Source organism: Myripristis murdjan, chromosome 12, assembly GCF_902150065.1.
Source record: "Myripristis murdjan chromosome 12, fMyrMur1.1, whole genome shotgun sequence".
NCBI lineage: Eukaryota > Metazoa > Chordata > Actinopteri > Holocentriformes > Holocentridae > Myripristis > Myripristis murdjan.
This window is the reverse complement of record NC_043991.1, coordinates 23237669-23261443: the sequence shown is the minus strand read 5'-3', so window position 1 is coordinate 23261443 and position 23775 is coordinate 23237669. Positions and strand designations below refer to the sequence as shown.

Sequence of the window (23775 nt, the reverse complement as noted above, 5' to 3'; positions counted from 1 at the left end):
AAACAGCAAAAATGAACTCTGAACTTTGCACTGCCTGTCTGTGCATCATCACAGACTTCTTTGATCAAAGGTGATGCAACTCCTCTCTGATCTTCCATTTGGGTCACATTTGTCAGAAAAGTTCACCTGAACTCAAATACACCTGGGGCTGGGCTTGTATTTTAACCCTCATTTCTGTTGAGAGAGAGAGAGAGAAAAAAAACAGAAGCCTTGAGTTAATCGGCTTGGTTTCCAGTGGCAACAGGCATTCCATAGAACAACCATTTATTACAGGCCCAGGGAGGGAGGTTAAATTGTTGAATAGAGGCGGAGCTGACAAATGGGTAGAGGGAAGGGAGGGAAGCTTGAGACAGGCAGAGGGTCATGTGTTCCCTTCTCCAGTATTGCTGATTGCTGATCATGCTGAACAACAGCAGTTTAGATACCACAGTGGGAAATGGATCTCTAGTTGATGAGCCTGGGGGGCTTGGCAGTGGACTCCACAGGACCCTGAGTGTGGTGCTGACCATCATGCTGGCCATGGTGGTCTTCTCCTTGGGGTGCACGGTTGAGGTGCCCAAGCTGTGGTTCCACCTGCGCAAGCCCTGGGGCATCCTGGTGGGCTTCATCTGCCAGTTTGGCCTAATGCCCCTCACAGCATATCTGCTAGCGACTGGGTTCGGCGTGCAGCCTGTCCAGGCAGTGGCAGTCATCATCATGGGGTGCTGTCCAGGAGGGATCATCTCCAACATCATCACATACTGGCTTGACGGAGACATGGACCTCAGGTACAGAAAACACTGTAATCCCTATCTGCTTGTGGTATTCTCCATGCTTTTTGCCATTCAATCTTTTTTTCTCCCCCTCCATGAATGGTGTCTGTGTTGTATGAATGACATTTTTGACAGTGTTCAGAACAGAAAGTGGTGAGGAAATAACTTAGATGTAGCACACAGTGGTCTAAAGTGTGACGAGAGCGGCTGTAAAAGTAAATTTTGTAGCATAACGCCTCCTCCATAATGAAAGCAAATGGGGAAAAAATGCTAAAATTTGGTCACAAAAAAAGTAAATCTCTGGCTCAGGGGAAGCTGAAGTATGCAGAACGATGTTTCCCTGCAAGTATAGCTGTTCCTCTTTACTTTTCTAATAGTATCTGTGGACATTTAATCAAGCAGATAGATCTGATCTGGGGTATAATGAAATAGAAACTAAGAAGATGTGTGCACAGTTGAGACAATGCCAGAAGGGAGGAAGCTACTCCCAAAATTCCAAGGTCAAGGTTAAGATGATGTTATTTTCACGCATCAGCGAGAATTGCTTTGGACAAAAAGGAAAGTATTGTACTGCAAAAAAAAAAAAAAAAAAAAAAGACAGATTTACATCCACATTTACAACCTAATTGACATAATCAACCATGTTTCTCTAAAATCACATACTTTTTTTTTTTTTTTTTTACATTTAAAAGCATTCCCAGTCACAACATACATTATCTCATTATTTGCATACCCAAGGACCATGCATGTACACACACACACACACATACCATATTTCCACCTCATACTCAGGAGATAATTCCACCTAACTGTCATTCTACTGTTCCTCTAGCTCCCTTCCTGTTCTCATCAAATAGCCTTGATAAATTTCACCAGTAAGGGAACAAAAGGATGATTGTAGCAGTTTTGTTTGCCCAGTGGCCCCGTATGTATTTCTTTCCAGAGGACATTAAGTGATACAACACATGAGAAGGCTCCAGTGGCTGCAGATCACTGTGTTACAGGAAGGTCAGGCCAGCCCGATGATGTAATGCTCCTCCCACCTGTCTTCATGTAGCATCACCATGACCAGCTGCTCCACAGTGCTCGGCATGGGCATGATGCCACTCTGCCTCTACATCTACACTCATTCCTGGGTGGAAGCAGGGAGCATCAAAATACCATATTTTAACATTGGTAAGAATGTGTTTTGTTTTGTTGTTGTTTTTCTTTTAAGTTATTCTCTAAAAATCAGATCTTGGCCACTTTCTACTGGCTGTCTGAACATAGCCAAAGAGAGCTCATACTATCACGGTATATTCTTTTTTTGCCCCTCAAAAGACATTTATGGCGTGAACAATTTTACTATATTCTGTCAGTTTCTTTCTTTAAATCAGCAGCTTGAGACATCACTGGTCTAGACTGAATGCTTATTGGTATGGAATGTGCTTTTAACACCAGCACTGCTTTAGTTACACAACCATGCTTCAGGAAAGGAGTGGCCAACAGCAGGGTCCTGCTGGAAGAATATGAAAAATCTTGCTCTCTTATCAGCACACCATGTTTTGCAGGAGAGGCAAAGAATAAACAGGACAAATTGCATCACTAAACAACCAGCAGGCCTTTAGCTGTCAAGAGTTCAAATGAGAGAAATGTTTATACCTCTCAGCATCATGAATTCAGTATTTATTGTGTGCATACCTCCTCAGACCTGTTGATGCGTAATTGCTGTTTTTATGTTGTAGGCATCACTCTTATCACCTTAGTTGTGCCTGTGGCCTGTGGTGTCGCTGTCAACTACAAGTGGCCGAAAGCTGCAAAAATGATCCTGAGGGTATTTTGTTTTTTAAATTGTTCAATCTATACTTTATCTAGGTCTATTTTAAGTGGATTTTGTTCATATATATTTAATGGCTTGTCCAACATCAATCAAATTCTCCTGACAGGTCTAAAGTGGTAGACTGTAGATTCATATTTCTTGGCTCCTGAGATTTACCATGTGGACATGCTAAGCTGGTTGGTTTCTTGCAGGTTGGCTCTGTGGTCGGAGGCCTCCTGCTGCTGGTGGTGGGTCTGGCCAGCGCGTTATTGTATCGCGGCTCCTGGTATACAGACAGCTCACTCCTCATTATCGGCTCTGTCTTCCCTCTCATTGGCTACAGCATCAGCTTCATCATTGCTGTCGTCCTAAGGCAGCCGTGGCCGAGGTGAAAGCAGGAAGCTGAATCTGAAAAGTCCAGATTTGTGCGTAACATTCAAGAAGAGCACTTGTGTTAATACAGTGCTAGAAGACCAGCGTTAGAACCGTGGGTGGGATTATTCTTATTAATCCATAAGACATGCAAAAACTTTTCCCCATACTCTTCATACAGGGTTTAGCTTCAGATTCATGTCATTTGGGAGAAAAACACTTTAGGCAAGGCAGGACAAGGCAGCTTTGGGTATATAGCACCTTTTCATACACAGAGGCGATTCAAAGTGACTTCCAGAATAATAAAAATACAATAAAGGCACAAGATGTTGAATTTAGAATGTGCAAAAGTACAGGAGCAATCAAAGTGCTTTACAGAATAATAAAAAATGCAGTTAAATTCAAAGCTTAAGAATGTGCAAAGTACAGAGGCAATTAAAAAACAGCAGCTTTAGCCAAGACTAGCTTATCTTCCGCAGAAAGAGCCCTCCCAGCTACACGTTTCTTCATATTTTTTTATTTTAAAACATATAAAAACCATATTGACCTGTACAAGTGTAGAGTAGAAAATGTGTGTATTAATGTTTGTATTGGAATTTTTAATAATCTCTCTGTAGCTCCCTTCACTCAGTCACACTGATGATTTTAGATGCCGAACCATCGCTATGGAGACGGGAGCCCAGAATGTGCAGATCTGCTCCACCATGCTGCAGCTCTCCTTCCCGCCGGAGCAGCTGATCCACATGTTCACCTTTCCCCTCATATACGGCTCCTTCCAGCTGCTGAATGGCCTCCTGCTGGTCACAGGTGAAATAACAAGAAAAACAAAAAAAAAAAAACAATATTTGTGCTTGTTTTCCTCAATAAGTATGCTGTTGAATAGACTCGCCTGTTGTGTTTTCATTCATTCAGATTCACACATTCTTCAAACCTGTTCTCAGTGGAACCTGGAAATAATTCACAGTATTAGTCAAAATGTCCTGGCGTGGCTTACCAGATAAATGTAAACTTTGTGGCATTCAGTGTTTAGTTCAGTTTATTGTGCATGATAATAATAAAAACAACAGAACAATAAGGATGAATACATTTGAATACATAAGGATTGTGAGGTGGAGAGAAAACAAAAATTATGGAGGAGGAAATCTCCAGAGGATTTTCAACTGACCTTCCTATTAGATTACATAAATCATAAAAAGAAAATAAGAAATAAAATAAAATAAAATAAAAATGACAGCCATAATTAATATACAAAAGATATAAAAAAACATAAGAAAAAAATATATACAATATATAGTATACAAATGTACAAAAATATACAAAAAAGAACTATATGCACACACACACACACACACACACACACACACACACACACACACACACACACACACACATATAATACACAAATAAAAAAGATACAAAAAATGCAACATATACAATATATATAATATACAAAACAATTCTTACAAATATACAAAAGTACCAAGAAAAATACAAAGAAAGTAATATACACAATATATATAATATACAAAAAAAGAAAAAAAAAACATTGTCTGTAATATTGTCCTTGACTTGTCTGTTATAATGTGAAACTTATTGTGTAACCTTGTGTGATATTCATGTATTTGAGAATTATACAAAAAAACTAGCTTTGACAAACAGATCAGGAGGAAGTTGTGGATGAAGTGAAGGACAAAGAGACAAAATTGTGCAGAGCTGACATCAGACCCACGGGTGTCCCATCCTCTTTGTGTCTCACCTTAACCCCTCTGCTACAACATCAGGCTAAAGCAAACCTTAAAACGTACTTTGCACATACAGACAGGGGCGCCGTATATGGGGGAAAAGTTAGGACAATTCCAAGGGCCCTTGCCTGACAAACTAAAATTATTAAACCATCATCGAGTAAATATATATATATATATATATATATATATATATATATATATTTTTTTTTTTTTTTTTTTTCATGGGGCCCAAACATCCTGGCGGCGCCCCTGCATACAGTTCTCACACTGTGTGATTTCTGTCACTGTAGTCATGTCTGTGTGTGGAGCCTGATAAGTGACAGTGTCCTGTTTGTGATTTGTCCCAGCGTATCAGATCTACAAACAGATGCACCTACGCAGAACAGCTGATGCCTCTGGACAGGAGCTGCAGACGGCACCGGGCGTCGACAGTGGCCACGGGGAAATCAACATGGGGTTTGAAAATGACCACAAGGCTGTTCGCACTGCAAGCTGAACAGCTGGTCAACACTTGTCCGATTCAAATGTAACACACAGACTGATGGAGGCTGGCTGTGTGGGAACCAGGTGTGACCGGTGTGGGGAAGGTTACTTCTGAAATGTAATGGGTTACAGGTTACTAATTACCCCTTTAAATATGTTCATCAAAATATAACTTCTTACATTTGATAACCTTTTGATTACTTTTCTAACACAGAATGAATGTCATATTCTACAAATAAACTTTTTTTTTTTAACCAAAAAAGAATACATTCAGATGTAACCCCTTTGTAATCACCAACTTTTTGATTAGTAACTGTATTTTTTTTTTTTTTTTCAGTAACCGTAACCACTTACAGTTACATTTATTTTACAGTTTAATTACATGTAACATGTTATGTCTCAACACTGGTGATGACTGTGGAGGTAGATTTGGAGGAGGGCTGAGGGCTGAGCTTCAGTCATTTTAAACCTTGTGTTTATCACAATTAATCTCCTATATTTAAAATTTGATCATGATCTTTGTATTTTATAATATTATGGCTGTATAATTTACTGAGTTGCTTATATGGTAGAACAGGTCGTAAAAGGGTGTTATTTATTTTGTTACTTATTTTTCTACCAATGTTACCCACAGTTCTTGAGTGCCTATATGCATCTGTTAAAATGCATTTTATTAACGTTAAACATTTGTAACAACCAAAAAAAAAAAAAAAAAAAAAAAAAAAAACTAAAGAAACAGAAAGTGCTGGATATCCCATCTTGTATTTGAACTGCTCATCATTAAAAATAAGACCATGCTGTTGTATTGTCTTTGTCTTTATTTATACTTTATTTCATCTGGAAGTCACCATGAGGTTGAAATCTCATTTGCAATGAACATTATATATATATATATAAAAAAAACCCTGTAAATCTAAAAAAAAAAAAAAAAAAAAAACATACATCATGATAACATATCAATGTAGGAAATATCTCATCTATCTAATTCATTTCCATCAATCCGACCTTAGTGACTTAGTCCACAGGATTTTGATACTTGTAACTGTTTGGCTGGAATGCTTAAAGCTGATGACTATGATGTGCAAACAGACAGCAAGACATGAGTCCTAAAGTTTCATGAGAGACAAATCTGATTTCATGGATAGGTTTCAAATCTCCCTGCTCAGGGCATAAAAATGACCCTGATCAGCCAGATGGTGGCACAACTTCACATAACAGCCAGTAACTCCTGAACTGTGTCTTTTCCAAATTTGTTTCTCTCTGCTTTTGTTCCTGACATTTTTAAGATGAGTTTCTTGATCCATAATCACCATGAATTTCGCCCCCTGCAAATGTGATTCAAGTAACAAACTTTAAATAGCCAGTGTTCATATGTTAGAATTCAATGTCTGGACTTGGACTCAAGGCCAGAGGAACAGCAGACTCATTCTCATGGTGCATCAGGTACCCATGCTATGTCAAACTCAAACAAAGTCAAGAAGCAGAGCCTGTTGTCCACGTCTAGACATGGAATCCCTTGTGATGTTTAACTGCATGCACATCTGAGAAATCAACATATATCCAAGCACAAAGTCTTGTCAAAGTCATCATTCTCAGTCCCAGTGGCTACATCCAGTCAGAAAACCACAGCTCCAAGTGCACCCATGAAACCTCAGGTGGGCCAGTTCAAGGAGGGATCACCCACCAGGGTGGCCGAGCAGGAGGCTGAAGTGGGTGCTGAGACAAAATACAATGGACAGTAACATGTTCACTAACAATGACATAAGAAAACTGATGTGACAAAGTGAAATTTAATCTGTGCAATCATTTGGCCAAAACATGCAAGGGAAGGTGACAGTGAAGATGCACAAACTTAAAACATTTAATACTCAAGCAATCAGACCACATACTTGTGCAGGTGTTTTTCAGATTACACATGAATGTGCACTATCACGGTGTTGGGAGGATGACTTGGCATTTTTTTATTGCAGTATTTCAGGTATCTATGTGTATTTGGCTTGTGGGCTAAGACAAAGCTAATGATAAGCAGCTATGTTTACCCTTCCCTGTGTTTAAGGATTGAAAAGTTTGTTCTTATGTCTTATTGTTTTGTCCCAGATTTCTGGTGTTTGCAATATGACAGCAGAAATATGGAGACACAACACTGACATGAAGAAATCAGGGCACGAAGATGCTGTTAATCTATAATCTGGTGAGCTTTTACTGGCCAATATACTTAACACAGTCATATGACAAATGAGATTTATGTGCAAAAGCATGCAGTTGTGTCCTTAAGCTGCCCATCTCTTTTCACTTTAGTGCCTTCAATGCTCAATGAGACAGAGGACAAATAAAATTAGAGAGTTTACTTACAAGAATGGATTCAAGGCCTTTCAATCAAGGTTCAATGAAATCTGTTGCTCATCAGAGGTAAACTCCATGTGTGTGTGTGTGTGTGTGTGTGTGTGTGTGTGTGTGTGATGTGATGTTTGCTCCCATCGGGCTGTCCCCTCTGTTAAAAAATAAATCACCTGCTGTGTCCAGGCTGCGTGTGTCCTCTGCCAGTGTCCTGTGATGTGTGGCAGCCTGCCAGGTGCACTGCGCACAAACTGTTGTCAGATCATGTCATCCACGGCTGGCCCAACATCCTGGCCTTCAGCACAGCAGGAGGATTGTCTTTGCCTCAGTTGTGTTTGTGCATGCCCTTGGATCTACATAAATATGTGTATCAGCTAAAAGCATTCATCAATTTTTTGTCTGTTTGTCCTTCTTATGTGTCATCTGATCATGTCTCATTTACAGGATTAGATTAGAGGATGTTATTAAATTATTTTAAACAGTGCAAAGTCTGATCTGAGCACTCGACAAGTCTTTATTTTATGAAATGCCTTGTGTCAGACAAACAGTAACAGTCATACCTTATCCTCATCATATCCTAATCAGTATTTAGTATTGACAAGCCCTGTTTTTGTTATGCTTATTTGGGGACTGTATAATTTTTTTTTTTTTAACATATCCACAAATTTTCAGTGTTTTCCAGCCTTAGAATAGCCACTGACATACTAATTTCTGCCCCTCTCACATTTTTGTGGTTGCAACACTAAATATTTAGAGTACGCAGACATTTTAGCATTTTTATTACTCCACAAATAAACTTGACCTTTTGTTTGCATATGGAATATACAAGTAAATGATTTGAATATAATCCAGGTGTAAATTCATTATAATTCTGATGTAAGAATATACCTAAGTTCCCACTTAATAGAAACATCATCTCCAAATTGATGTAATTTCCTGCAGCACAATGTCTTCTTGCCAACTCTCACTCTGCATATTCTGATGGTTGAGACTACAGGTTGTCCCAGAATTTGTACAACTTGAGAAAAATACAGTATTTTAAGTTTTTTTTTTTTTTTTTTAATTATATCTTGTGGCCACGACTTAGTAAATCTGGGCGTAAAAATAAATATAGTATTTTTCCTCTCATTGTTCCTCTTGGGCTCCATATAGGGATATGTAGTATCAGTATGATTTTCTGATATGGCTAACTTTACTCATTTGCCTCAAGATTCACATCATCACTGCCCTCTAAAATCATAGACAAGCTTAACAGAATTCAGAAAGTGTTCAAATTAAAATTGCATTAAATTTTAAATGCACAGAGTTTAGGAATGACCTTTGTTTTTAGTTCCTTCTAATGCCATACCTTATGTAGGCCTATCTGTTATCTTTTCACATCTGACTTTTTGATATCTGTGTGCCATGTTCCACTTTGAGTATAAAGAAATGCAGTTGTCAGTAGAGCATCTTTAAATCACTGTAAAACAGCTGGCGCATACTCTGTATTTTCCTTTTTCCAGCAGCTGTCGCTTGAGAATGCTGTAGGACTACATTACCCAGAAAGCACTGGGAATAACAACAAACGTGCCACTGCCAAAGACTCGTCTCCTCCGTGAGTCACACAGATGAGTGGCCGTGAATGAAAGTGGCGTTTTAACTCTTTGCTGCGAGATGAGGTAACGAAACAAATCGCGTTTCATCTACCGCGACGATTATCCTGCATTTAGTCCTAAGTGCTGCTGCAAAGTTTGTGTTTTTTGTATGAAATTAATGATTGTAATTCCGGTGCGGGTTGCCAGCTAGCGTTAATGTTAGCTAACATAACGTACGTGGGCTAGCCTGCCTGTTTGCTGCTGATTGCAAAGTGGCGTTATGGCTAACTGCTTCCGTTACACTGGTTTACATGGTTTCGTTTTGTTCTCCACCCTCATAGAGCAACATGGACAAAATACAAGCATGAATAGTTAAAAACAAAACAAAAAAACGAGGCTCAGTAAAGGGTCGTGGCGTTTGTTGCTGTTGTTTACACTGAATACAGGACGCACGCCTGCCTGGTAGCCTGTAAACTGGATTTGCCTCACAAACTGTTGACGTGTAGGTGCATATTTTCATCTTGCATTTTTTTTTTTTATATCACCTGTCATCATTTTTAATTATTTAATTATTCACAACCCAGAACCTGTGCTATTGCCATGGCATTATACAGATATCACCATTTACTGAAGAAGTCAGTGGGGATTTATTACCTAAATAAACATCTTATCCGTGATTTTAAAATCTCAGTAGCTAGTTTCAGGTTTTCTTAAGTGCTCCTTGATGTTGATTTCAATCACTGATCGCTGTCTGGATATGGGTTTTGCCTGCCAGGATGTCTCAAATGGTATCCTGATTTGATGCTACAACATAGTGGCTTAAGCTGACATGATGGAAATATGTGCTCTGGAGAATTGGGCATACTGCCTTCACAAAGCATGTTTAAGTCACTGGACACTGTTGAATCAATCTCTGTTTGATCTTGGAGTCGTAACTCATAAGGATCACTCAGGTTGTTTTCCACCAAGCATTTAGTGCGACATAGGCTGTGTCTTTAGTCTGCGGAAGCAAATCACTATAATGTGTCATCATCTTGGCTGTAATGATGTTTGCATCAGTGAGGGATGAGGGGAGAAGAGGAGCCTGTTTTAAAAACATAACCTCATTTTAAACTAAAAGTCTAGTATCTAGTAGGTATGATTTTACAACAAATGAAATTCTTTTAATTGTAGTTAATGGAGTGTTTGAAATGTGGTGTGTTACATTATAGCACATGAAATCATTTTTAGAATCTAATACAATTCAGGAATTTGAGCTCCTCAGCAGAAAAATATGGTTATAATCTTAACCCATATTCACTATTTGGCAGATGAGTTTCTTTCAGTTCCCTTTCAAAACCCCATGAAATGATATTTCACTTCCTTGATTTTGTTGTACTTGCTCTTGACACAGAAAGCTGGGGCAAGACACAACACATCTCCATGTGCCTCAATCCAAAGTGTAAACCAGTGAGATATCAGTTTGGGAGAGTCGTGTAGTTTTATTTGATGATGCTGATGTCCAAAAATATGTGAAGGTGTTACTGGCTTTAATTTTGATTCTTGCCTCATGGTGCTGTGTGAGGTCACTGTTGTTTTCCAGGAAGTAAAAGTGAGTTCATTTCATGGGGGCTTTAAAAACCTTGCTGTTGGGGCCTAGTAGGGCCTTAATCAGGGGACAGTGCACTCAGCAAAGGACAATGACATACATTTATATAGGAGGCACTATAGGGTGGAGTCTGGTCACAATGACCAGTGGGTGGTTCAAAATACAACAGTAAAGCAAGTGCCTACAGCTGGGATAACACGGGGCTTTGAAAATCACTACATAACATTTGGCACAAGAAATGCCATAACCCTAAACAGTGTCTATATTGCATCTCTGTAATATTTGGAAATACATGTCTGTAAAATACCTCAGCTGTCCTCAAATCAAAAGGTCTGTTGGCTAAGCTGATACCTTTATTTCTTTGGCATAAGCTGCTTCACCTGTAGTGTCTCAAAAGCAAGTGAAGGTTACAAAGCCACAAAAGCTGGGGAAGAGGACATAGATTATTTGGCTAATAAACCCACTATCCAAAAGGATATACCATGGAAGCAAGACTTGGGCAGCTGAAAGTCTGTACCATCTACAGCAGAAGTTTTTATACTCCTCAGCATTGTATTGTTTTCTAAGGGCTGGGCACTACATCAGTATGATATTATGTGATATGAGCCAAAATGTTTTAATATCATGATATGGTAAAGCTGTTGTCTTTTCCTGGTTGCATCTCAGTAAAGGGATGCAGTTTTCTGAACTTATTAGACTGTTCTCACTTTTCTATTATTTGCATCTACATGCTTGATCATCATATCCACATTACTAATGACTTTTTATCAAAAGTATGTAAATATTTTGTGAAAGCATCATCCCTGTAGTAGTGTTGCAATATTGATATTGAGATATTCAGCCAAAAATAGTGTCATATTTGATTTTGTCCATATCGCCCAGCCCTGCGTTTTCTTATCCACTCTGTTTTCTTGCACACGCATGAGCTGTTTAGAAATCTGAGTAAGGGTTTACATGGCCCAGTAATCGGGCTTCTACAGCAGAAATATAACAGTGTCAGTTGAGGTTCCCTTAATCCTTTAACCTGATAATGGAAAGCTGCTTTCTAATTTAAAAGGCATTTCTGAAATCAGATTACTGCCGTACGTGGGGAATAACCCGATTAGCTAATGTGCATGTAAATACACTGTATGATTGTTTCGTCCCTTTGGAAAGTGGATGAAGTAATTGGACATGACAAATGTAGGTCCCCATGAGTGTATACTGCTGCTCAGTCTACCTTTGTGCACATTTCTGACACAAAACTGCATAGAAAAATAGCTTCTGGTTGTCTGAGTTACAGTAGGTTGCTGTTAGCATTTTGTCATTTGGGGTTAGGGTTTGGTATACACTGTATATACAATAGATTTTAATTGTTTTGCTTTTAATTGTTGATTCTCAATTAAATTATTCTCTATAAATAATACAGTTTTGTCTGATCTTAACATGGTAAGGCCATTCAAGTGTCAAAACTGTACCTGAGTTAGTATGCTTTTGGATCAAGTAAGTATTACAAAGTCCATTCACGTTTTAATTGAGCATTTTCAGAAATAAAGCCCAGCCATGAGCCTCTGAATTGACACACATAGAGAGAGTCTTTGACCATCCGTGCATGTGATAGGACTTAATGTCTTGTGCCCTTATAGCTGAGAGGACTAATGATGAGGGGCGATACACTGAGTCCATTCAGTGGCAGAAACACAGCTTTTAAAGAGAGACAGTGCATCATCTGTAAGGCGTGGGTGGAGCTGTGCCTTTGGCAGTCCGATTTGAGTTGTTCTCAAGTAAAGCAATATCAACTGCAGAGATTTTCATCAGACTCAGCAAAAGGTAGGATTTGTCATAGGTTGAGTTGTTCTGTATTGTCAGCAGTATGCTCTAGGGAGCTACAGTAGTTAAGGAAATGTGTCTGGCCACATTTTTCTGGCCACCAGGCTGCTGTTTTCCCTCTGTTGAGGGGTCCCTCCAGTGCGGCATCACAAATGTTATGGTATTTGTACCTTTGTTAGTTGCAGTTTCTGCTGTGAACAGTCTGTGCTTTGTATGGCAGTGGCTCTTCTATGATGGGATCAATGGCACTTAAAATTGATGCTGCTGATTAGTGTTTGCAAGAGGTAAACAGTGTTTTATGGGTGGGATTTGTTTCTCATGTGCCCCTTCTCCTCTGCCATCTCTCTGTTAAGGGTTTTATTTCTGTAGACCGCTATGGCACCAGGGGATGTGGTGCCAGACCATGCCAAACAGCTTAAGTCCAAGGAGAAGCGGCCTGGAAGCAGGGCCTCAAAGACCGACTGTGAGCCTGATGGTTCCTTTGTGTTTGAGGCCCATGAGGCCTGGAAGGACTTCCACAACTCCCTCAGGCATTTCTACGAAGTAGGGGAGCTCTGTGACGTCACACTGAAGGCAGGTCACTCTGTTTGGACCCAAGAAAAGAGATTTGTTTTGAGTTTAATTTATGGCTCAACTGACCTTTGTTTTCTGTTCAGTTATATAAAAAAATGCCTGACAAAAATATTTTACAGATGTGAGGCTTTACAGGCTGTTTTTTTTTTCTCTGTTAAATTATAAGTTGAGTGGGGTTGGAGTCTGTTTGCAGTTTGATTTAGTGTCAGCATCTGAGCTGCTGCAGAAATTAAATGAGTCTGTCCTGTCTCCACAGTTAGACTGGAAATGAGTATACTTGTGTGCCTTATTTTTATTTATTTTTTTTTCTTTGTCCCTTTTTCTCTGTGTCTTTGTCCTCATGGTAGGTGGGCAGTAGGCTGATACCATGCCACAAGCTTGTGCTGGCCTGTGTCATCCCTTACTTCAGGTATACTCTATCCTCATGTTTTATTCCATGAACCAGACTTTCATTACTGCATAGAAAAATGAGAAGATTTTTTTACTGACTGCCACATTCCCAAAATAATTTAATGGACTCTGCTTGTCTAGGTTTTGTTAAAACTGAATCATTTAGTGCGGTGGCCCAAAAGCATGTGCCATGCAAGGCCAAGAGCAATACAAGTGGAAGCCCTATGCCCTGCCTGGGGTAAAGAGAATAAATAAGTAATTGTTTAGATCAAATGAAAGTCTACAGTATATATACTTGGCTTTCCATGGCATGTGATTGGATACCACTGATGCAGACTGTAGAAGTTAGTGTGATAGCCCTGTCTGAGAGGCTGCTTCTTCCTCCAGGGCCATGTTCCTGTCGGAGATGTCTGAGGCCAAGCAGGAACTGATTGAGATAAAGGACTTTGATGGTGACGCCATTCAAGACTTGGTGCAATTTGCCTACTCTTCCAGGCTCACTTTAACTGTAGACAATGTTCAGCCACTACTTTATGCTGCTTGCATCCTTCAGGTGAGAATACACACATGCAAACAAACCATGGGTGTGTGTGCATAGACAATTTATTCACCTTGTTCATGTGAGTTTGGCATGCATGAAATTTCACAGAACAAATAAAATGTAGTGATATTGAGACCTTTAGTCACTGAGCAGTTGAAAAAGATGAAGCAATTGTGGACTGAAAATATGTTCTCTGATACATCAAGAGAGTGTAAAATGAGTTTCAATGCCTGAATCCTTTAGGTGGAGCTGGTAGCAAGGGCTTGCTGCGAGTACATGAAGGCCCACTTCCACCCCACCAACTGCCTAGCAGTGCGCACGTTTGCTGAGAGCCATAATCGAGTGGACCTGATGGACATGGCTGACCGCTATGCCTGTGAGCACTTCTGTGAGGTGGTGGAGTGTGAGGACTTCCCCTGTGTTTCACCCCAGCACCTGCGCACACTGCTGTCCTCCAGTGAGCTGAACATTCATTCAGAGACACAAGTGTACAACGCGGCAATCAAATGGCTTAAAGCAAATCCACAGCACCACGAGACCTGGCTGGACCAGATCATGTCTCAGGTTAGAGAATACAGACACTGCATTATGAGGATAGAGCTGGTTGGGGCTCAGGTGGGTAACAGTTGTCTCTCTTGTGTTTTGTATCTGTGTCAGAGGGAAAAGACCTGTGCCTATGTGCTCTAGTGATGTTAGACTTGATTTTGTCCATAAGTGGGCTACTTTATTTCTTTAATGTAAGCTTGATAGTTTCATACAAATATATGTCAATCTCTCCTTCAGGTTCGCCTCCCCCTGCTCCCAGTGGAATTCCTGACAGGAACAGTGGCAAAGGAGGAGATGATCAAAGGTAACCTGAGCTGTCGCGACCTGTTGGACGAAGCCAGGAACTACCACCTGCACCTCAGCAACAAGGTGGTGCCAGACTTTGAATATTCAGTCCGCACCACACCCAGGAAACACACTGCAGGTGGGATTTAGGAGCTGGAGTTTGGCTTTGAATGTGTAACATTTAATATCTTAGAACCTTTAGTAACTCTCAGCAACTGGTATGGCAAGTTTTCTAGAGGTTGTCTGGGTAGAAAGTCTTGCATACTTTCTCTCGCTATATCTCTTCTTTTTGCCCTCCAACCATCTCTTCAGGTGTTTTGTTCTGTGTGGGTGGTCGGGGCGGTTCCGGTGACCCATTTCGCAGCATCGAGTGCTATTCCATTACCAAGAACAGCTGGTTTTTTGGCCCTGAGATGAACAGTAGACGACGGCACGTGGGAGTGATATCTGTTGGAGGTAAGGAGGTTGTTGCAGAGAAAGAAAGACAGTGACCCTGCAGAAAGTAAAAGACAATGCCTTGCATGGGAACATAATCCAATGGGTTTAAAAACTGAATTGCTTAGGGAAACATTTGCAGATGGTGATAAATTTAAGGCCTTTATTTGAAGATGAAAAAGAAAGGGAAGATGAGTGTATAGAAAATGAGTGCATACGAGCTTGAACAACAGTGTAAAGTAAAATAATCTAGGCATAGTCATTTTCTACGTTTTTTGAGTCATAGACACCTCAGATGTCATGTCTTTAGAATAAGGACATTATCACTCAGTGCACATGCAATGAAGCTTCATTTATGCTTGGCTGCTCAACACTCCTAACAGCTGTTTCTTGAAAGAAATGCGAGATTTTTGAGTAGATAAAGTGTTGCAGGGCATTCATGTCACTGTGGATGATTGTTGTGTGTTTGGATGGGTTTCTTCGCCTTGATAATGCTCACCAGTTCCTTGCCTGTTTGAACATACAAAAAATCCATCAGATTCAGTTATTTCATCAGCAACAGCCGTGTTTGCAGAGGAAGTAACAAGTCCGCTAGCGACTCTTTACCCTTGCAGTTGACAGAACCTGTCACTTATGTCTTCACCAAGTTGTAAGTGAGACATGTGGCAATATAACATGTCTTGTTGACAGACAGCTGTCGAGTGTTGTGCTGAAACATTAATTAATTAACAGGGACAAACACAAAGAACAGATTTCTCTGGTCTTCATCGTAAGCAGCCCGTTAAAATAACTCCCTGTCACACTCATGACACTCATAACCCCAAGTTCAGTTAGGTTTGTTTTCCTGAAATTTCAACAAATGCCAGTATTATGCAGGACAGTGCAGTTCTCTGGCACTAAGTTGGCATACGGCTGTTTTAGATTTACAAAACAGTCCGAGCTGCTGTTTGTCGCCATACTAGCAAGACCCATTTTCAGGTGGGTTACATTTGTAGCTGCCACTTATGCAATTATATAGTCATGTAAAGCATTATTACACAATGTTATGTCCAACTATGGCAATGTCTTACTCAATTAGCAGCAGCCTACCTTCACTCATAAGCCTTTGAGTTCCTGCCAGAGCTGTGTAGCCGGCATTGCACCACTGAAACACCACAGCATTACAACAGTGAAGCTAGGCTAAGAAAAGCCGTTGAGGGACAACATCAGTTTGGAGAGGTGTTTAAAAAATTCAGTCATGACAAAAATCATAATCATGATTATTTTGGTTAATATTGAAATCACCATTATTTAACATGATTATTCATTGACTTTGGAAACATTGCATTTATTGAACTTAAAAAATGGTCTTCAATTGTAGATTTCCTTGAACTGTAAATATAAATATGTCACAGCCGGGCTGAGGATGAATTTTGGCTTTTATGGAGGGGCAAGAGCACACTGCTGGAAGAAGAAAAGGGTGTGCTGGATTTACAACACAAGAAACAATAAGAGCATCATTTTGAAAAGGAATGCTGCACAATAATCCTTTTATCTCGATTACCTTGTTTTCATAATTGTCAGAAGCAAGAATTGTAATTGGAAAATAAAATTTGCTTAATCGCTTAATCCGAGTACACATAGATTTGGATAGATGAAATGGATGGAGAATGCTAAGAACTGGGCATGTGCTTCTGTGCTGTACATGACAAAAAAATTCACATGGGAGTAGCAGCAAGAAAGCTCTTGTTCACCATGAAGCTGGTCCCAGCTACAGGGCTGCCGTGACTCACCACAGCGGCCACTAGATTGCCAGGAGCAGCAGCCACATCAGCTGCACCAGCAGAACATGATCGCTGGTCAATTTGTGTAAAAGGTTGTAGTGTTTACATTCAGTGATCAGGTCACATGATCATATAGCTTGAGCTTCATATCTGGTCTCAGGTGTGCGCTCCTGTTCTCAGTACCTTTTATGAAAGAAGGTCCTGACTGCTGCATGTTGGACATTTGTCTCCTCAGGCAAGGTGTATGCTGTTGGGGGCCATGATGGCAGCGAACACTTAGGCAACATGGAGATGTTTGACCCCCTCACCAACAAGTGGATGATGAAAGCTTCCATGAACACCAAGAGGTACATATACACATTAAGACTAAATGTGAAGCGGTCTCTCTAGTTACAGCTCACATTGTAGGAGAGTGTTCTGTCTGTTTGTAGTGGGGATGCAAGGACCAAAAAACAATATTAAGTCATTTCTAACATTGTGGAGTATACCCATTATACTGGAATCCAAGAAAATATTTATACGTTACACCCTGAGAGTAATTTCGGTTTTACATTTAAAGTTTCTATGTTAAGTAATCTTTTTTTTGTAAAGTGTTTTTGTTTGTTTTCTTTGTTGGCCTCTTTTACTTTCACCTACTTGTTTGCCTGCTCCTCTGCTTGCCTGTTTGAGTTAGCCGGTGTGCTTTAGAAATGAAGCAAGGCTGGTAGTCTGTGAGCTGCTCTTCCTTGTTACGCTTTTAGTCCAGATGTGTGTTTTGTTTGAAAAAAATTAATAATCTGACAGTTTCTGCTCACTGAAGACCCGTAGCTGTAAGCATCTCTTGCCATGGGATATTCCTGTTGTCAGCAAGAGGTTACTTGTGAGAATTTTGAACTTAATAACCCAGAAATAATGTAATATGATGCCAGTAAACAGTGCACAGTGCCCCTGTGTTTTACAATCTGGCAACAGTCTGTGAGCACTTTGTACCAAAGAATGCCAACTGCATCAGAGAGGGGAAAGTTCTAGCATTAGTGAGTCCACTCACTCACTGCTGTTTAAAACACTTTATATTTCAGTCATAAAAGGAACAAAAAACACATTTTCTTTTAAAAAGGTATGCACTATAATATCAGCAGGTCTGTGGTATTGGCCGATATCAGCTTTAAAATAAAATGTCGGCAACGGCCCAAAATTAAAATTTCTGTTGATATAACTGGCTGATATGTGAAATAGGCCAAATTTGCCCTGGTTGTGGCATCCCAGCCTGTTTAAGTAGGATGAATCTTACAGTGTTGATTGAACAAAAGTGTTATATAGAAATAAATATGGCATGTTTTACATATCTCAAGTGTTATTTTGTTTTTGTTTTGGGTTTTTTGCCCAATGAAGGTATACATTTTGAAAAGCACTGAATTTTATGTCTGCATCTGCCAGTAGAGCATCATAATACGAGCAGACATAATAATATGTTCATACAAGAGACTTGATGCTCTCTGATGCTCTCTTGATACTCTATGCAGTTGGAACACAAGACACAAGATTTTTTTTTTTTTTTTTTTTTTTTTTGCCAATATCTGATATTGGCAAAAAAAAATCTTGTGTCTTGTGTTCCAGTCTCACCTTGTAATTTAGACTAACAACCTTACTTCATACAGTATAAAGCTATATAACAAAATTCTGGCTTTGCACCAACAGGACAAATTAATAGCTTAAGCACAATTTTCTCCCATTGTACCGTTTCAGTCAAAATGGTACCAACTTTACTGTTTCTATAACTGGCTTTATTGGATCATGTTTTTTTTTTTATTATTTTTTTTTTTTTACATAATTTACTCAATATCTGCTATGATCAAGGATGTGTGCGTTTGTCTCAGGAGGGGTATAGCCCTGGCAGCTCTTGGTGGTCCTATCTATGCTATTGGAGGTCTGGATGACAACTCATGCTTCAACGATGTGGAGCGTTATGACATTGAAAGCGACCGCTGGAGTGCCGTAGCTCCCATGAACACACCCAGAGGAGGAGTGGGATCTGTGGCATTAGGGGTATGACTGTGCACGATAGCCAGTCCAGCTGACCCACACACATTTACTCAGTATCTCACAGCCTAACAAATGGGATAGATGTGTTTATTTTAGAAATACAGCAGCTGTTGATGTTAAGGAAGGGTGATATGATTCAAGACAGTCACACTACTCACAGTACTAAATGACTCTATTATGTGTGCAAAATGGAATATTAAATAATTCATATTAACCCCAGTGAACCAAATAGTAATTTAATAGTAACTCTATTCTCAAATTATCACAATAATTTAGGCACAATAATTTATTGTGCCTAATCTTGTCAGTTTTTAAGCAAGATTTCACTTATCATCAGTTTAGACAACAGACTTGTGTGTCACAATATCCCAGTATCACCGTATCATCACAATATGCTTCTACTGCATTTTATTTCACCACTGTTTAACCTCTCGTTGCCAGAGTTACGTGTACGCTGTGGGGGGCAACGATGGCGTGGCATCTCTGTCCAGTGTGGAGCGCTTTGACCCTCACCTCAACAAATGGACAGAGGTCAAGGAGATGGGCCAGCGACGGGCTGGAAATGGAGTCAGCAAACTGAATGGCTGCCTCTATGTAGTGGGTGAGAGAAACATGCAAACATACAAGGAATAATTTGATGGATTCCAAACACCCTTATTCATTTATTTTAGATCTAACGACATGGATGACCAGCTTGAGCTAGATATTCCTCATATGGCTTACAAGCCCTACAGTCAAAGGGATATGTAGTATGAATGACAAAGAAGTTGGTATTATTTGAAATGAACTGACAAGATTTGTTTTGTCCACATTGCTCCATCGCCCACACCCCTACTGCAGTGACTGGGAGGATCAGAGTTTGATTTTAATTTTTCCAGTGTGCCAGTATTTTTATTAGTGTGTGTTCCTCCTTACTGGACGCTATGCTTTGAGACAGGCAGGTCACATGCCTCCCTTGTCCACACCCTGCAATTTTATGCACAAATCCATGAATCAAGAAAGAGAAAAGATTATGTTTTGTAAAGCTTTCTGGTTACTGATTACAGAGAATACATACAGACAGACTTTTTATTGTGCCACTTTTGCTTAGTCACCAGCTGTGGCTTCATATGGGTATCTGCTCGTTAAGTAGCAACATCATCTCACTCAGAGCAAATGACTGTTGACGGCTGGTACCTTTATACCCGAGCACATCATTTCCTGGTTTCACATAACTTGGAATCTTTTCTACGTGCAGTAATGTCATATATGCCACTTGTCACTTACACCGTTCCTCACACAGCCAAGGCACTGTTCCCTACATGTCGCTCTTTGTCAGTGATATTTCACTGACTTTCCTGTGCTTCTTGAAGGTGGTTTTGACGACAACTCGCCCCTGAGTTCTGTGGAGCGTTTTGACCCACGGATGCACCGCTGGGAGTATGTGTCCGAGCTAACAACGCCCCGCGGTGGAGTCGGGGTGGCCACCGTAATGGGGCGGGTGTTTGCAGTCGGTGGCCACAATGGGAACATCTACCTGAACACAGTGGAGGCTTTCGAGCCTCGAATGAACAGGTTAGAAAGACAAAGAGATGAACCAAGACTGCATGACATGTAGTGTTTTTCATTCATTCATTCATAAATTCATTCAACACAGACTGTGCACAAAAAAACATTAATCTCAGGATGATAAAAGACGATTTTTGACATATTACTAGCAGTCTACTAGCAGTCACCAACACATTAATACCTAAAAAAAAAAAAAAAAACATTCATCCAGTACAGTAAAACTATAAAATTACAGTTCATTACAATTAAAAATCAGAATCATGGTTAAAATTAATTTGGACATGACTTAAGCCACTGCAGTGGAAAGAGGGATCATCAAATTATTCTTGTGGCGATCAAATCAAAATCTATTAATGAAGCAAATCACCATGGTTGTGAACAAGGGGCCACAAGATCCCTCAGGTAGATAACTGTTGGAGCTGTAATGCCTATAATTGGAGATTTACTAGACGAATATGAAAAGCTGTGTCTGTATCATATCCTGAAAAGTTTACATCTCTGCTTCCAGCTCCCTTTCACATGCACATCTGTGATTCTGTTTTTAAACTCCTGTTATGTAATAAAATAACAAGTACTTAGTAATATGAACAAGCTGTCCACCCACGTGGGAATTCTTTGATGTTTTGACATCATGCTCATTTGAGCATTTAATGGTGTCTGTAGTTACCTACTGCGTTCTACAGGCTGCTGTGCGTCTGACGACTATCATTATGTTCATATCTTCATCTTCCTCTCTGTTTCCTTTCCAGGTGGGAGCTGGTGGGCTCAGTGTCCCACTGCCGGGCCGGGGCCGGGGTGGCTGTCTGCTCCTCTCACATCAGCCAAATCAGGGATGTGGGCCAGGGCTCTAGCAACGTGGTCAACTGCATGTGACTGACGCTCCGCTTCCCAGGTGACTGCTGAGCCTCCAGCAGATCTGATTTGCCAAGCACCCCGTCCAGCCCCACAGTCCAGAGTGATATCCCCTCATTACAGCACCGTCACAAAGACGTGACAGACATTATGTCAGACTGAACAGCAGCGCTCGCGTTCAGTCTACACACAGTGACTGAGGAATATCATGGTGATATTTCAGACTTAATCATGTGGACATCTGAAGTCACCTGAAGTCTTCTCTGAGCCCTCTAAGAAAAAGAAACAAAGATTTCTTTTATTCTGTTTGTGATATTTGCATTTCAGTGATGTATTATCTAGTACTGTATTTTCTAGCTTCTTTTTATTTGACTGCCTTGACATAGATTTTTTTTTTGTTTGTTTGATTTTTTTGTTTTTATTATTATTAAGGGAAAAATGGTAGCTGAGTCTAGTACCGGCCTCTTTGAGTAGAAATGAGTCATAATCAGCACTACTATATTAACCTACAAACTCCACATTATTAACCTGGATTACATAGTGGGCCAGTATGAACGCTTTTCAAAGGCTTTTTGCTTGAGACTGTACCTGGATTGCACTTTGGCTCTATAGTTTTCATTACCCAGAGAAGGCTCACAAACTAGAGAATATTCATACTGTAACACTCATCTCCTATTTTGCAGTGCAGTTAGAAAACTAATATTTTCACGAGTCTGTGTGAACTCGGCAGGTTGACCTCACCCACGTCCACAAGATGCTTCTTATTCAGCCTCGTGTCAGGATAAGCAAAGGCATCATGGGCATGGTGTTTTGATTTTCGAAGATGGATTTTAGAGTTATCTTATCAGCAGGTCCCACTGCAGTATGCTGGATCGCACCCCAGCGGTGCAGCTGGGTGTAAATGCATTTGTACAATCGTTGTCGGCTGATTGGGACAGCCGGTCGTTGGTTAGCACGTGGCAGGCCCAAGGAATCTTAGCGCTGCAAGTGCCAAACAGAGGAACTTGTGTGAAGCTTTTAGAGAGAGCTACGGATGCAAACTTTTGCTGGTCCAACCTTTTGCTGAGTCATATCGCTCCCTTACCTCAGAGCTGAGAAAAGCACGACTGTAGATTGATAGAGCAATACCCTGCAGCCCACCAGTTCTGCTCGATTTACAAAGTTGTTACGTAGACATCTGTGGAGATCTATTTGAAGCTGGCAGGGAAATGATTTTCAACTTCAGAATTTGTGTTTGACGATAGCTGGACTGTCAGAATCCTAATCAAGAGTGCTTTCAGATGTGAATGAGATTAGACTGAGATTTCTCTCTGGCAATTGGTTCAGATATATTTTAATATATGGAATTTTGTATTACCAAATAGGTGTATCTTTGGTGTTCTTCTTTTCTACATTATCTAATCCATTGCTGTGCACTATTTTCCTAGAATAGATGTGAAGTTTGGGTATATTTTTTTTGTCATGAAATAAGAATTTTATGTAGTGATTTTTTTTTTTTTTTTTTTCCAGATGTCTTGACAATACTTGCATTTCTTTGGCTTTGAGTTTGAAGATGGCTCTTGAACTCTCATGCTGATTTGGGGCATATGTAAGGAATTTGAAGGCATTTCTTGCAACTCTGTTAATTTTTTTTTTTCACAATAGGTTGAGAAAATGATGATTTTTAAACAGATATTATTTACATACTCAGAAGGAAAAAAAACATTGCTACACAGCTTGTGTTCCTCTATAATCAATATGAGTGCAATTTAGTCAACCTGGTTGTGTTTTGTGCTGTTACCATTCCTCCTTTGACTGCTTCAATTGTGTGCTATTCATTTACATGGCATTGGTATAATAAAATAAAATTATGCATCATGTTTACTCGCCATATTTGTCCTGTTTTTCTGAGTTGGTTATGAAAGTTGCCTTGCAGTGAAGATGAGCCCTATCTTGATGCCAAAAAAAAAAAAAAAAAAAAAAAAAAACTTACACCAATCAAGTTTGGAATTCTTGGTTAACTACTGTAAGGGCCCAATCATAAAATTAACTTTTATGATTTAAAATTAACTTTTTAATTATGAAAAGTCACCACAGAAATATGCAGAACTGCAAATATGCTCATCATAGTTTGATGTGCCTGCTGCAATATACTGCATAAATGACAATTTGATTACTTCAAATACGCTGCTATTGTCTTGTAACATGTGCTTCAGTTAAAAAGTAACAAATGTAACAAGGCAGAGTTTTGGCTATATAACATTTACAGACAGTTAACATGCAGCTGTTATAATCTGCCTCTTGTGGACTTTGAGATTTTGTTTTCATTCAAATGTCATGCACATTTCCCAATGACAGATCATTCAGCTTCTGATGGAATTGG

General features: G+C 39.8%; 2 protein-coding genes across 5 annotated transcripts; both read left to right on the top strand.

The window, feature by feature from the left end:
* The first annotated feature begins 369 nt into the window (after positions 1–369).
* On the top strand, positions 370–14551 carry LOC115368820 (solute carrier family 10 member 6-like). The gene is made up of 7 exons (XM_030065186.1): positions 370–767; positions 1810–1928; positions 2477–2565; positions 2763–2938; positions 3572–3729; positions 5015–5492; positions 14541–14551. Exons 1-6 carry the CDS (start codon positions 400–402, stop codon positions 5161–5163), a joined length of 1059 nt encoding a protein of 352 aa, XP_029921046.1. The 5' UTR covers positions 370–399; the 3' UTR covers positions 5164–5492; positions 14541–14551.
* On the top strand, positions 9060–23272 carry klhl8 (kelch-like family member 8). Of its 4 annotated transcripts, XM_030065182.1 has the most exons (13): positions 9060–9145; positions 12275–12458; positions 12812–13031; positions 13379–13440; positions 13809–13974; positions 14206–14526; positions 14746–14932; positions 15106–15249; positions 17227–17338; positions 18848–19016; positions 19455–19614; positions 20366–20567; positions 21311–23272. In XM_030065182.1, exons 3-13 carry the CDS (start codon positions 12834–12836, stop codon positions 21432–21434), a joined length of 1845 nt encoding a protein of 614 aa, XP_029921042.1. In that variant the 5' UTR covers positions 9060–9145; positions 12275–12458; positions 12812–12833; the 3' UTR covers positions 21435–23272. The 4 variants fall into 4 exon arrangements, with proteins under 4 accessions (XP_029921042.1, XP_029921041.1, XP_029921043.1 ...); XM_030065181.1 differs by lacking the exon at positions 12275–12458 and having other exon boundaries at positions 9062–9145; XM_030065183.1 differs by lacking the exon at positions 12275–12458 and having other exon boundaries at positions 9088–9215.
* Positions 23273–23775: the final 503 nt, after the last annotated feature.